Below are 15565 nucleotides of genomic sequence, written 5' to 3'. Positions count from 1 at the left end.
AAAACACCCTTGTACCTTCCGTCCTTGCAAACTACCGCCCCCATCTCCAACCGCCCTTTCCTCTCCAAACTCCTTAAACGTGTTGTCTCCTCCCAAATCCATGCCCATCTTTCCTGCATGTTTGAATCCCCCCAATCAGGTTTCCGACCGTGCCACAGCACTGACACGGCCCTTATCAAAGTCACAAATGACATCCCATGTGACTGTTGACGGAGGTAAACTCTCCCTCCTCATCCTTCTCCACCTGTCTGCAGCCTTTGACATGGTTGTCCACACCATCCTCCTCCATCGCCTCTCCTCAGTCGTCCAGCTGGGTGGGACTGCGCTCCAACTAAATATTGGGGAAGACTGAAGCCATTGTCTTTGGTCCCGGCTGCAAACTCCATTCCCCATCCACCGACTCCATCCCTCTCCCCGGCCACTGTTTGAGGCTGAACCAGACCGTTCGCAACCTTGGCGTCTGATTTGACCCTGAGATGAGCTTCTGACCACATATCCGCTCCATCACCAAGACCGCCTACTTCCACCTCCACAACATCACCCATCTCCGCCCCCTGCCTCAGCTCGTCTGCTGCTGAAACCCTCACCCCTGCCTTTGTTACCTCCAGACTCGACTATTCCAACACTCTCCTGCCCGGCCTCCCATCTCCCACCCTCCGTAAACTTGAGCTCATCCAAAACTCTGCTGCCCCCCGTATCCTAACTCGCACCAAGTCCCGTTCACCCATCGCCCCCCCTGTGCTCGCTGACCCACATTGGCTCCTGGTCCGGGAACGCCTCGATTTTAAAATTCTCATCCTTGTTTTCAAATCCCTTCATGGGCCTCGCCCCCCTCCCTATCTCTGTAACCTCCTCCAACCCTCCGACATCTCTGCGCCCCTCCAATTCAGGCCTCTTGCGCATCCCCCGATTTCCATCATGGGACTTCAGTTATGTGGAGAGACTGGAGAAGCTGGGATTGTTCTCCTTAGAGCAGAGAAGGTTAAGGGGAGATTTAATAGAGGTGTTCAAAATCATGAGGGGTTTTGATAGAGTAGATAGGGTTAGGCTTAGAGAGATTTTTTCCAGTGGCAGGAGGGTCGGTAACCAGAGGACACAGATTTAAGCTAATTGGCAAAAGAACCAGAGGGGGAGATGAGGAGAATTATTTTTAACGCAGTGAGTTGTTCTGATCTGGAATGCGCTGCCTGAAAGGGCGGTGGAAGCAGATTCAATAATAACTTTCAAAAGGGGAATTGGATAAATACTTGAAAGGGGAAAAAATGTACAGGGCTAGGGGGGAAAGAGCAGGGGGGAGTGGGACTAATTGGACAGCTCTTTCAAAGAGCCGGCACAGGCACGATGGGCCGAATAGCCTCCTTCTGTGCTGGCTGATTCTATTGAGTGAGTCAGAAGCTCAGTTAGCGGTGGCCGTGAGGGGGAGGGATATGTTACTGACTTTACCGGAGAATCCTTAAGGTGACTCAATCTGTTGTTTCTCCCCCCAGTGCAGGCTCTGAGCTGTTACTCGTGTACTGCTCCCTCCCATCACTGTAGCCCCCAACAAATAACTTGCCAATCAGGGATCACCACCTGCGTGACCATTTCGTCCACCGATGTTGTCGGTAAGGGTCTCTTTTTTTCTCCAAAATTTTCTGTTGTTTTAAAAGTGTTTTCTGTTTTCACTTCTGGGAGATGGAACTTGGACGTCGACCATGGTCTTTCATGACCACAGGACACCGCAAAGTGACCACACTGCAAAAGGAGTTCGTTCGCTGTAAGCTTTGAGACGTACTGAGGTGGTGAAAGGCGCGATAGAAATGCCCCTCCCTCCCTCCATCCCTCCAACCTCCTTCCTCCTTCCTCCATCCTCCCTCCCTCCCTCCCTCCTTCCTACCTTCCTCCCTCCTTCCTCCCTCCCTCCCTCCCTCCTTCCTACCTTCCTCCCTCCTTCCTCCATCCCTCCCTCCCTCCTTCCTACCTTCCTCCCTCCTTCCTCCCTCCCTCCCTCCCTCCTTCCTACCTTCCTCCCTCCTTCCTCCATCCCTCCCTCCCTCCTTCCTACCTTCCTCCCTCCTTCCTCCATCCCTCCCTCCCTCCTTTCTCCCTCCCTTCCTCCTTTTCATCCTCCCACCCTTCTTCCCTCCCTCCCTCCTTCCTCCATCCCTCCCTCCCCCTTCTTCCCTCCTTCCTCCCCCTCCCTCCCTCCCTCCCTTCCTCTTTTTCGTCCTCCCTCCCTTCCTCCCTCCTTCCTCCATTCCTCCCTCCCTTCTGCCCTCCCTTCTTGCTCCCTCCCTTCCTCCTTTTCGTCCCCCCCTCCCTCCTTCCTCCATCCCCCCCTCCCTTCCTCCCTCCCTCCTTTCTCCCTCCCTTCCTCCGTTTTGTCCTCCCTCCCTTCCTCCCTCCTTTCCTCCCTCCCTCTCTCCTCCTCCCTCCCTCCCTCCTTCCTCCCCCTCCCTCCTTTCCTGAATTGATGTCAACACAGTTATACTGAATGATGCTCTATAATGATGAAGATGTATGACATCCCGTCTCTGATCTGTGCTTGTTTTCAGAGGGAGTGATGAGCAGTCGAATTAGAAAAACCTGTGGCCCCTGCTCTGAACCCTTATCTTTTAACACTAAAGTCATATCAGTCGCCCAGTCCTCCACTTGCTGTGATTCTGATCTCTGCAATGACCAGGAGGCTGCAGGTAAGGTTACAGTCGTTGGTAATCTGAGTCAGAGCTGATTGATTCACTGGCAAACGTATCTGTTGCGAGTCTTATTGACCCCAGTGCATCCCTCTACACTGTCCCATCAAACACTCCCCGGAGCAGGTACAGGGTTAGATACAGAGTAAAGCTCCCTCTACACTGTCCCATCAAACACTCCCCGGAGCAGGTACAGGGGGTTAGATACAGAGTAAAGCTCCCTCTACACCGTCCCATCAAACACTCCCCGGAGCAGGTACAGGGTTAGATACAGAGTAAAGCTCCCTCTACACTGTCCCATCAAACACTCCCAGGGCAGGTACAGGGTTAGATACGGAGTAAAGCTCCCTCTACACTGTCCCGTCAAACACTCCCAGGGCAGGTACAGGGGGTTAGATACGGAGTAAAGCTCCCTCTACACTGTCTCATCAAACACTCCCAGGACAGGTACAGGGGGTTAGATACAGAGTAAAGCTCCCTCTACACGGTCTCATCAAACACTCCCAGGGCAGGTACAGCATGGGTTAGAAACAGAGTAAAGCTCCCTCTACACTGTCCCATCAAACACTCCCAGGGCAGGTACAGGGGGTTAGATACAGAGTAAAGCTCCCTCTACACTGTCCCATCAAACACTCCCAGGGCAGGTACAGGGGGTTAGATACAGAGTAAAGCTCCCTCTACACTGTCCCATCAAACACTCCCAGGGCAGCTACAGCACGGGTTAGATACAGAGTAAAGCTCCCTCTACGTTATTTTCTCTGGTGGAGGGAGTCCAGAACAAGGGGGCATAACCTTAAAATTAGAGCCAGGCCGTTCAGCGGTGATGTCGGGAAGCACTTCTTCACACAAAGGGGAGTGGGAATCTGGAACTCTCTCCTCCAACAGGTTGTGAACGCTGGGGGACAATTGGAAGTTCCAAGACTGATATTGATAAATTTTTTTTGATGGCTAAGGGTATTAAGGCGTAGGGGGCAGAGCGACAAATGAGGTTAAGATCAGCCTTGAGCTAACAGAATGGCTCGAGGGGCAGAATGGCCTACTCCTGTCTCTGTGGTGTCGAGGTACAGATCAGCCATGATCTAAATAATGGCGGAGCAGGCCCCGAGGGCTGAATGGCCTCCTCCAGCTCCTATCCGCGCGGTCGAGGTCATGTTTCAGAACTCAGTGCGATGTTTCCAACCGAAACACTGAACCGATTTTAAAAACACCGAGCTCGTGTCTTTTTTAAAAAAAAACGCGTTAATGGAAGTCGCAGTGGTTCTGAAAGAATCTCCCTTTCTGGTTTCTACCACAGAGCCTGTGAACACCACCCTGGGAGGGCTGGAATGCAGAGGCTGTTTTAATCAATCGTCTGATTCCTGCAGCGACCACGAGCGAACAGTGAAGTGCGTCGGACCAGAGAATCGCTGCATGAACGTCTCGGGAAAACAGGGTTTGCGTACGTTTCAAGCTTCTGCCATCGTTATGACTCTGGAGTAGATGTTTTTATTTTCTCCCCTTTGGTTTTTTTTTTGAGGAGAATCCTGACCTTGAATGAACAACCCTGGGCCAAAGGAGGATTCCGCGCACTTTAATGGCGTGCGGCCTTAGCTCAGTGGGTAACACTGAGTCAGAAGGTCGTGGGTTCGAGGCCTGACTCCAGAGACTTGAGCCCCACAATCCAGGCCGACTCTCCCCGGTGCCAGTGCCGAGGGAGCGCCGCACTGTCGGAGGTGCCGTCTTTTGGATGAGATCTTAAACCGAGGCCCTCTCAGGTGGGCGTAAAAGATCCCACGGCCACTATTTCGAAGAAGAGCGGAGGGGAGTTCTCCCCGGTGTCCTGGGGCCCGATATTTATCCCTCGACCAACATCGCTAAAAACCAGATGATCCTTTAAAGTGTCTCCTCCACTGAAGCCAATAATGCTAAAGGGATCAAGGGATATGGGGAAAAAGAGGGAACAGGGTACTGAGTTAGACGATCAGCCATGATTACAGTTCTGGTCACCCTATTATAGAAAGGATATTATTAAACTAGAAAAAGTGCAGAAAAGATTTACTAGGATGCTGCCGGGACTTGATGGTTTGACTTATAGGGAGAGGTTGGATAGACTGGGACTTTTTTCCCTGGAGAGTAGGAGGTTTAGGGGTGATCTTATAGAAGTCTATAAAATAATAAGGGGCATAGATAAGGTAGATAGTCAAAATCTTTTCCCAAAGGTAGGGGAGTCTATAACGAGGGGGCATAGATTTAAGGTGAGAGGGGAGAGATACAAAAGGGTCCAGAGGGGCAATTTTTTCACTCAAAGGGTGGTGAGTGTCTGGAACGAGCTGCCAGAGGCAGTAGTAGAGGCGGGTACAATTTTGTCTTTTAAAAAGCATTTGGACAGTTACATGGGTAAGATGGGTATAGAGGGATATGGGCCAAGTGCAGGCAACTGGGACTAGCTTAGTGGTATAAACTGGGCGACATGGACATGTTGGGCCGAAGGGCCTGTTTCCATGTTGTAAACTTCTATGATTCTATTTTGAATGGCGGAGCAGGCCTGAAGGGCTGAATGGCCTACTCTTGCTCCTATTTTCTATGTTTCTATAGTACAGAAGGGAGGAGGCTCGTGTGGAGCATAAACACCAGCATAGACCTGTTGGGCCGAATGGCCTGTTTCTGTGCTGTAAATTTGGATGTAATTCTAGTAAGTGCGGCCCACAGATACATGGGTCAAGCATTGTCATAAACCATCGGTATAGCGGGTCGATGCCTCTCGGACGGACCCGCCTGCCATAAACGGCATGGACCTTTCATATATAAAGTGCTCGAGACGTCACCCGTTTCCCTTCTGTTTCTAGTGCCAAATAGAGGGGCGTTTTTCGCCAAAGGCTGCGTCTCGGAGCAGATCTGCCAAAGCGCGAGGGCCTTGTCGGATTTCCGCCTCTTGATCAAGACGCCTCCCGCGTGCTGCAAGGGGAATCTGTGCAACGGTGACGCCAGGAGCGTGCCCACCCCCGACTCAGGTAACGGAGACAGTCGGCGCAGGGGCGCGCCCGCGATGGTTCACCGCCGTAACGTGAGGGAGACAGGAAGGAAGGAAAAGAGGGAACGAGAGAAAAAAAGCACGGGAAAGAAAGAGAGCAAGAAAGAATTTAAAGAAAGCAAGAAGGACAGAAAATAATGAAAAGAACATAAATATTTAACACATTTAAAGATAAAATCAAACAATACAACTGTTTCCACTGGCAGGAGGGTCGGTAACCAGAGGACACAGATTTAAGATAATTGGCAAAAGAACCAGAGGGGGAGATGAGGAGAATGTTTTTTACGCAGCGAGTTGTTCTGATCTGGAATGCGCTGCCTGAAAGGGCGGTGGAAGCAGATTCAATAATAACTTTCAAAAGGGGAATTGGATAAATACTTGAAAAGGAAAAATTCGCAGGGCTACGGGGGAAAGAGCAGGGGGAGTGGGACTAATTGGATAGCTTTTTCAAAGAGCCGGCACAGGCACGATGGGCCGAAAGGCCTCCTTCTGTGCTGTAGATGCAATAATTCGAACGCAGCCTACAGATTTGTCAGCGCTGAGCTTGAAATCGGATATGTTTTGTACCTGATCGATAATGTGTTGAATCCCCAGAAGAACATTAAGTCAAGTGCATGGGTTTTCTGGTCTTTGGTTTATCAATCTCTTAATTTTTCCCCTCTTTCCTTGCATTTGGTGACTCAGGAGACAGAATGAGCAGCGCAGTGACATCAGGGACAAGCACCAAAAGGCCGGCTGGTACCAAGGGTAGGAATTCACGTGTCGCAATCCTCCGAGAGCAAATACACCAAATACGGAGCAGTTGGGATCTGTGTCCCTGTTACAGTCTCATGGGACAGACTCTCCCCTCTGATTCAGAAAGTTCGAGCCCCCACTCCAGAGACTCAAGCCCCCCTAATCCAGGCCGACACTCCCCCAGTGCCAGTACTGAGAGAGCGCTGCACTGTCGGAGGTGCCGTCTTTCGGATGAGACCTCAAACCGAGGCCCTGTCTGCCCCTCTCAGGTGCATGCAAAAGATCCCACGGCCACTATTGGAAGAAGAGCAGGGGGGGGAGTTCTCCCCGGTGTCCTGGGGCCGATATTTATCCCTCAACCAACATCACTAAAAAAAACAGATTATCTCATCATTATCAAATTGCTGTTTGTGGGATCTTGCTGTGCGCAAATTGGCTGCTGCGTTTCCGACATGACAACAGTGACCACACTTCAAGAGTACTTCATTGGCTTTAAAGCGATTTGGGACATCCTGAGGTCATTAAAGGCACTTTATAAATGGAGGTTCTTTCTTTAAGGAGAGAAATATTTTTTTTTTGATGAATTCTGATTTTCATCTGCAGCTAATGAACAAAAAGACTTGAGTATAGAAGATTAAGGGGTGATCTGATCGAGGTGTTTAAGATGATTAAAGGATTTGATAGGGCGGATAGAGAGAAACTATTTCCTCTGGTGGGGGGAGTCCAGAACGAGGGGGCAGAACCTTAAAATTAGAGCCAGGCCGTTCAGGGGTGATGTCAGGAAGCACTTCTTCACACACAGGGGAGTGGGAATCTGGAATTCTCCTCCCGAAAGGCTGCGGATGCTGGGGGTCACTTTCAAGACTGAGATCGATAGATTTTCTGTTTGGTAAGGGTATTGAGGGACATGGAGCAAAGGCGGGGAAAAGGAGTTGAGGTATGATCTGGTGGAACAGGCCCGAGGGGCTGAATGGCCTCCTCCTGCTGCTAACGCAACAAGCTCGAGGGGCTGAATGGCCTCCCCCTGTTCGTATGTAACAGGTTCGAGGGGCTGAATGGCCTCCTCCTGCTGCTAACGCAACAAGCTCGAGGGGCTGAATGGCCTCCTCCTGCTGCCAATGCAACAAGCTCGAGGGGCTGAATGGCCACCTCCTGTTCCTAATGATCCTATTAATAAGGGGGTGGGGCTGGTTGCAGAGGGGGCAGGGTCCGCCCTACACTGATCTCTGATCTGTGCGGAGCAGGCAACCCACCACTCATCATTATTATTATTTTTGAATCTTCTTTTCGATTCTCCCTGCAGGAAATGTTGGATGGAAAGTGGGAACAGCGATTGGAGTCATAGCTGGAGTGGTGATTGTGTTGCTGATATTTCGTTTTGTCTACAAAAAGATGAAAGGTTAGTATGATAGACTCGTGGAAAGAAAATACATTCATAGAATCATAGGATCGTACGGCACAGAAGGAGGCCAATCGGCCCATCGTGCCTGTGCCGGCTCTTTGAAAGAGCTATCCAATTAGTCCCACTCCCCCCCTGCTCTTTCCCCACAGCCCTGCAACTTTCGCCTTCCAATTGCCCCAGTACTCAAGCTGCAGTCTGACCAGAACTCCCTATCCCTGTAACCTCCTCCAGAACCCTCCGAGATCTCTGTGCTCCTCCAATTCCGGCCTCTTGCGCATCCCCCCGATTTCCATCGCTCCGCCATTGGCGGCCGTGCCTTCAGCTGCCTGGGCCCTAAGCTCTGGAATTCCCTCCCTAAACCTCTCCGCCTCTCTCTCCTCCTTTAAGATGCTCCTTAAAACCTACCTCTTTGACCAAGCTTTTGGTCACCTGTCCTAACATCTCCTTATGTGGCTCGGTGTCAAATTTTTGCCTGATTTACGCTCCTGTGAAGCGCCTTGGGACGTTTTACTACATTAAAGGCGCTATATAAATGCAAGCTGTTTTTAAGAAGGAGATAGATATATTTCTTAATGCTAAAGGGATCAAGGGATATGGGGAAAAAGCGGGAACAGGGTACTGAGTTAGACGATCAGCCATGATCATTTTGAATGGCGGAGCAGGCCCGAAGGGGCCGAATGGCCTACTCTTGCTCCTATTTTCCATGTTTCTACGTTTAAATTCATGCATCTGAATCCCTGTCTTTCCTTCCTCCAGCTGCAGACTCTGATCCGATATGATTCGCTGAGGGCCGATCCTGTTTTTCCAGAGTATCCGGTATCCCAGCCCGTTCCCGACTGGGTCCAAGGAAAAGTTCCCCGACCCCTTTACCTCCCCGTTCAACGTGGAGCGGCTGTAATTGGTCTGCCTGGTGACCCTGACTGCGTCCCCCCCCTGGTGGTGACCCCGACTGCGCCCCCCCCGCCTGCTCTCCCTGTTGTTGACCCTGGATGATCCTCCTGCTTGAGGCCCCGGCCTGTTCAGCCTTTCCTGATAGTTATAACCTCTCAGTTCTGGTTATCATCCTACTAAATCTTTTTTGCGCCTTCTCCAGTGCCTCTATATCCTTTTTATAATATGGAGACCAGAACTGTGCACGATACTCCAAGTGCGGTCTAACCAAGGTTCTATACAAGTTTAACATAACTTCTCTGCTTTTCAATTCTATCCCTCTAGAAATGAACCCCAGTGCTTGGTTTGCCTGTTCTATTGCCTTATTAAGCTGCGTCGCTACTTTTAGTGATCTGTGTATCTGTACCCCCAGATCCCTCTGCTCCTCTGCCCCATTTATCCTTATTCTTCCTACCAAAATGCACCACCTCACATTTATCTATATTGAAATTCATTTGCCAATTAAACGCCCATTCTGCAAGTTTATTAATGTCTTCCTGTATTTTGTCACAGTCCTCCTCAGTATTAACTCCATCCCCCTATTTGGCGTCGTCCACAAACTTTGAAATTTCCGATTCCCGAGTCCAAATCGTTGATGGAAATGGTGAACGGCAGTGGTCCCAGCCCCGATCCCTGTGGAACTCCACTTCCCACCTTTTGCCAGTCTGAGAGGCCACCCTTAACCCCTACTCCCTGTTTTCTGTTCTGTAGCCTGTTTGCTGTCCGTTCTGCTCCCTGTCCTCTGACCCCGCACCCTCTGACCTTAGCCGTGAGTCTACAATGCGGTACCTAATCGAAGGCCGTTTGAAAATCCAAATAGATTGCATCTACTACAATGCCCTTGTCTACTCTTTCTGTTACTTCTTCAAAGAATTCAATAAGGTTGGCCAAGCATGACTGCTTCACTAATCTTATTTGAAATTTGTAAGATTTTCCACTTCTGGTTAAACTAATCAAAAAAAGAAATTAAAGTTTATCTAATGGCATTTTTATCTAAAACAGTAATTCTCCCGTGATGTCATGGGCTGCCTTCCCCCTCGCGGTCACGTGACTCGCTTCTCCCACAATGCAGCGCAGTGAGCATTGGCCGATAGGGCCTTTTCTCCGCCGCGATGCATTGTGGGAAGCGGCGCCTCCATATCCGGCACTGATCGACCGGTTCCTCAACTCGCCCTGTCCCCCGGGAACCTGCAGGGAAAGTGGGGGCGGGGGGAGGTGACGCACAGCAACTGGCCCTCGGTCCCTTCCTATTCCTGCTCTCCTCCTGAACCTGTCGGCCAACTTAGCCGTCTCCCTCTGTCGCTGTCTCTCTCTCTCACTGTACTCAGTCTCACCTTTATCTCTCTCCCTCTGTTGGTGTCTCTCTCTATCACTGTATTCAGTCTCACCTTTATCTCTCTCCCTCTGTCGCTGTCTCTCTCTATCACTGTACTCAGTCTCACCTTTATCTCTCTCCCTCTGTCGCTGTCTCTCTCTATCACTGTATTCAGTCTCACCTTTATCTCTCTCCCTCTGTCGCTGTCTCTCTCTATCACTGTCCTCAGTCTCACCTTTATCTCTCTCCCTCTGTCGGTGTCTCTCTCTATCACTGTACTCAGTCTCACCTTTATCTCTCTCCCTCTGTTGGTGTCTCTCTCTCTCTCTATCACTGTACTCAGTCTCACCTTTATCTCTCTCCCTCTGCTGGTGTCTCTCTCTATCACTGTACTCAATCTCACCTTTATCTCTCTCCCTCTGTCGGTGTCTCTCTCTATCACTGTACTCAGTCTCACCTTTATCTCTCTCCCTCTGTCGGTGTCTCTCTCTCTCTCTATCACTGTACTCAGTCTCACCTTTATCAATCTCCCTCTGCTGGTGTCTCTCTCTATCACTGTACTCAATCTCACCTTTATCTCTCTCCCTCTGTCGGTGTCTCTCTCTCTCTCTCTCTATCACTGTACTCAGTCTCACCTTTATCTCTCTCCCTCTGTCGCTGTCTCTCTCTATCACTGTACTCAGTCTCACCTTTATCTCTCTCCCTCTGTCGCTGTCTCTCTCTATCACTGTACTCAGTCTCACCTTTATCTCTCTCCCTCTGTCGGTGTCTCTCTCTATCACTGTACTCAGTCTCACCTTTATCTCTCTCCCTCTGTCGCTGTCTCTCTCTATCATTGTACTCAGTCTCACCTTTATCTCTCTCCCTCTGTTGGTGTCTCTCTCTATCACTGTACTCAGTCTCACCTTTATCTCTCTCCCTCTGTCGGTGTCTCTCTCTCTATCACTGTACTCAGTCTCACCTTTATCTCTCTCCCTCTGTCGGTGTCTGTCTCTCTCTCTCTCTATCACTGTTCTCAGTCTCACCTTTATCAATCTCCCTCTGCTGGTGTCTCTCTATCACTGTACATCTACACTATCTGCTGGGGCCGACCTCTCTAATTTGGGGTTGTATTTCTGCCGTGCAAAAGCCCCTTCAATAAGATAAAGAATCACTTGTGAGAACTTCATTAAAGTGTCTTAGAAACATAAAAACCCTTCGCATGACCGACTTTGCAGGGAAAAGTGAAGTCAACTTATTGCAGAGTATTAAAAGAATTCCCACTATAAAATTACAGAATGTGATTAGCATCAGACAACCAAATCTAGTTTATAGACTGGGAGTTGGAGTATTCACGACGTACAATCTCCATCCCTACATTTAATGGGCAATGATCACTAAACAGAGCTCAAATACCATGTGGTGAAAGGATAAAAATGCTTCCCTCTTATTCTGAGCCACAATCCATTCTGTTTTAAGTAAAAACAGCTTTTCTGTCCCTTACAATAGTGATCAATCTTTGCACCTTGTCAGTGTGCTCCAGCTCTGGGATCCCTTATCCTATTTGCGAACCTTCTCTGAGACCCGAAGACGGGAGGTTGAATGTTTATGTAAAGATGAGGACAGGGATTACTTGGCTGGGCTACGTACAAGATACAAACTTCATCCACGGACGGGTTTGGGTTCTATCCAGGATCACGGACTCCCAGCAGTCTCAATGTACATGAATATGGGGGCCCAGGAATGAGATGTAGTTTGGGATTAGTCAGTTAAAGTCGCCCTGTATTATGTAACTGATCCCCACAGGCAAATTGTAGAATCTTACAGCACAGAAGGAGGCCATTCGGCCCATCGTGCCTGTGCCGGCTCTTTGAAAGAGCTATCCAATTAGTCCCACTCCCCCCTACTCTTTCCCCCATAGCCCTGCAAATTTTTCCTTTTAAAGGATATATCCAATTCCCTTTTGAAAGGCGCCGTATAAATGCTAAGATTAAAGCAGACATGGCATCAGAGCAATTTAAAGGCAGGGTAAGAAGGGGTAGATGTCGTTCAACAGTTGGGCTGTTGTTCGTTGCTGCCGCAGTGTTAGCGGCACTGAAGGAGCTTTCGGACAGTGTGTCTTCATTCCCTGGTTTCGCAGCGGCAGTCTGCGCTCTGCTGACCTCTGACCTCTGTCGCCCACGGCTACACCAGCTGCCTTTGCAGCAGTGGAAGTCTTGCTTTGGGAGGAAGCCTGTCTGGGTTTTTGAAGATACTCTCAGAAGCACAGTCTTTAATAGTGACAGTCCGGGCACAATTACCTGAAAGAAAGAAAGTAGCATTGGTGTCACATTGGTGTTACATTGGTGATACGTTGGTGTCACATTGGTGATACGTTGGTGTCGCGTTGGTGGTACATTGATGTTACGTTGGTGGTACATTGGTATCGCGTTGGTGGTACATTGATGTTACGTTGGTGGTACATTGGTGTTATATTGGTGTTGCATTGGTGATATGTTGGTGTTACACTGGTGTTACTTTGGTGTTACATTGGTGTTATATTGTTGTCACGTTGGTGGTACATTGTTGTTACATATGTGTTACGTTGGTGTTACATTGGTATTACGTTGGTGGTACATTGTTGTTAAGTAGGTGTTACGTTGGTGTTATATTGGTGTTGCATTGGTGATAAGTTGGTGTTACGTTGGTGTTACTTTGATGTTACATTGGTGTTATATTGGTGTTACGTTGGTGGTACATTGTTGTTATGTAGGTGTTACGTTGGTGTTACGTTGGTGTTGCATTGGTGATATGTTGGTGTTACATTGGTGATACGTTGGTGTTACGTTGGTGTTACGTTGGTGTTGCATTGGTGATATGTTGGTGTTACACTGGTGTTACGTTGGTGTTACGTTGGTGTTACGTTGGGAGATAATTGTTGGAGTAAAACATACGACTTACTTGTGGCTGAGGTGTGGAGACACCACTTCTGCTCACCCTTTCCATGGGATCTTCACATGCCTCCTTCGAAATCGGCGAGCACCGTAACATTCGAGGCCGTTCAAAGTAGTGTTTGCTTCTTCTGACCAACAAACAAGAATATACACCTCAGACTGTTCCGCCTGCTGCCTGCCCGTCGCACTTCAGACACCCTGAGGTGGGAGTTTGTCAGGGCCGGCAGTGTGGACTGGGCGGGGTCACACCGACTGCTTGTTATGGGCCCTGCCCGAAATTCAGTCCCATTGGCATCAGTTGAGCTGAATTTCGTGTGGGGAGGTAAAGCGGGCAGCCTGTGCGACACTGCCCATTTCACACAATCATTCAAGAGAAATTTCTACTCCCTCTGTTACCGACACTAAGACTCTGGCCAGATTCCCCCAATGGCCGCACTCTACTTGCGGGGCTTTCAGTTCTGCAAAATGCTTCCCAGCACGTCGTGAGTGAATTGCCCACGATTTTCGGCCCATTAAATCTCAACAGACAGAAAATGGCGGGCAGAGCGCCCGTAACTTCCGTTAACACCGGCCATCGTGCGCCCACGGCGCGGGAGCTCGTAAAATGTCAGCGTTAAAAGTATCCATTCATTTCTGACCTGGGGCGACCAGTGTATAAATACCTGACAATCTGCTAAACGTCCACTCACTTACAGCAATTATACTCCAGGTGACCCCAGGATATGACCAATTAAATCACAACACCTTTAACATCCACCTGAACAGGGAGGCAGGACCTCGGTTTAACGTACCATCTTGAAAAACAGCATCTCCGACAGTGCAACACTCCCTCAGTACTGCGCTGGGCGTGTCAGCCTAGCTTCTGGGCTCAAGGCTCTAGCATGGACTCAAACCCATGAACTTCTGACTCAGAGGGGAGAGAGCTTCCCACTGAACTCCACAACATAAGGTAACCATCAGAGAAGTGACAATGGCCCCTTGAACACCACGGAAGAAAGTTAATTGCTATGTCCTAATCAAAATAAAATAACCTTAATCAGATCGCCCAATTAAGCCAAATCTATCAGCACTGGTATAAATATGTCAGGAATGGATTGGCAGCTGAGGAACTCTTCCTTGTAAAGAGGTTAGATGTTAGGAGGTGGTTGTTTTCCCAGTAGACCTCTGGAACGGGCTGCGCCATTTCTCTGAATTCCTTCAAACGAGAGCTGGACCTGTTTCTGGCTGGAGTGGAGATCTCCTCGTACAAGAAGTAGGCATCTGGTAATGTTAATCAGGGCCAGAGAGATCTCCTGGACTGGATTCCATCACCTAAGGGTTGGGGGGGTGGAGAGAAATTTTCCAGATTTATTTCCCATAGTTGCCCTGGGATTTTATCTGGGTTTTCGTCTCTCCCAAGAGATCACATGGTATTGGGTGGGGTGGGGAGTGATGAAGAAGGGAGGGAGGTGGCTCGTGTGGAGCATAAACACCAGCATGGGCCAGTTGGGCCGAATGGCCTGGTTCTGTACTGTAAATTCTACGTAAGTTTCCAAACAGCAGCGAGTGAAGAATCTCGTCTTGTAAAGTGTAAATCTGACCTGAACTCCAAAGCCAGCCTTTGGAGTTCTTTGTTTTAATATAAATAAAAGTTTCAATTTTGTACTTTGGATACTGCACAGTTTCTATTACTGCAATTCCACATGGGGTGGGACGGTGAGATTTAAGGAACGGTCAATGTTGTATTATAGACTACAGCAACAACAACTTGCATTTATATAGCGCCTTTAACATCGTAAGACCTCCCAAGGCGCTTCGCAGGAGCGATTATCAAACAAAATTTGACACCGAACCCCATAAAGAGATATTAGGACAGGTGACCAAAAGCTTGGTCAAGGAGGTAGGTTTTAAGGAGCGTCTTAAAGGAGGAGAGAGAGGCGGAGAGGTTTAGGGAGGGAATTCCAGAGCTTAGGGCCTGGACGGCAGAAGGCACGGCCGCCAATGGTGGAGCGATGGAAATCGGGGGGATGCGCAAGAGGCCAGAATTGGAGGAGCGCAGAGATCTCGGAGGGTGTAGGGTTGAAGGAGGTAACAGAGATAGGGAGAGAGGGGTTGCAAGGTTATGGAGGGATTTGAAAACAAGGATGAGAATTTTTAAAATTGAGGTGTTCCCGGACTGGGAGCCAATGTAGGTCAGCGAGCACAGGGGGTGATGGGTGAACGGGGCTCGGTGTGAGTTAGGATACGGGGGCAGCAGAGTTTAGGATGAGCTCAAGTTTATGGAGGGTGGAAGAGCCAGGAGAGCATTGGAATAGTCAAGCCTAGAGGTAACTAGAGGGTTACTAAGTTACTAAGGGAGATATTGGATGAGGAAAGTTACTAAGGGAGATATTTTTTTCATAAAATATACTTTATTCATAAAATTTGCAGCAATACATACAATACAGTTGTCATATCACATTCCAAACGTACACAATACAGATTATACAATTTGCAGGTTACATCAAGTACAGTTCAATGAACACATTGTACATAATTACAGTTCATGACACTCTAGGGTGCCTCATTGCATTACAGTCAATACAGATTATTGATTACAGATTCATGACA

General features: G+C 49.0%; 1 protein-coding gene across 1 annotated transcript in view; it reads left to right on the top strand.

Annotated features, from left to right (window-relative positions):
* The window catches only part of LOC137306141 (uncharacterized), a 50336-nt gene extending 41101 nt beyond the window's left edge, over positions 1-9235 (top strand). The window contains exons 8-14 of the mRNA XM_067975198.1: positions 1493-1604; positions 2535-2672; positions 3967-4110; positions 5498-5662; positions 6367-6429; positions 7721-7816; positions 8576-9235. Of these exons, the coding sequence (XP_067831299.1) occupies positions 1493-1604; positions 2535-2672; positions 3967-4110; positions 5498-5662; positions 6367-6429; positions 7721-7816; positions 8576-8598 (741 nt within the window). The 3' untranslated portion in view covers positions 8599-9235. The remainder of the gene's footprint in view (positions 1-1492; positions 1605-2534; positions 2673-3966; positions 4111-5497; positions 5663-6366; positions 6430-7720; positions 7817-8575) is intronic.
* The last annotated feature ends 6330 nt before the right edge of the window (positions 9236-15565 follow it).

The sequence above is a fragment of the Heptranchias perlo genome, chromosome 42 (assembly GCF_035084215.1).
Source record: "Heptranchias perlo isolate sHepPer1 chromosome 42, sHepPer1.hap1, whole genome shotgun sequence".
NCBI classification, from domain to species: Eukaryota; Metazoa; Chordata; class Chondrichthyes; order Hexanchiformes; family Hexanchidae; genus Heptranchias; species Heptranchias perlo.
Note: the sequence above shows the minus strand (reverse complement) of the source record. Positions and strands in the feature narration are given on the sequence as shown.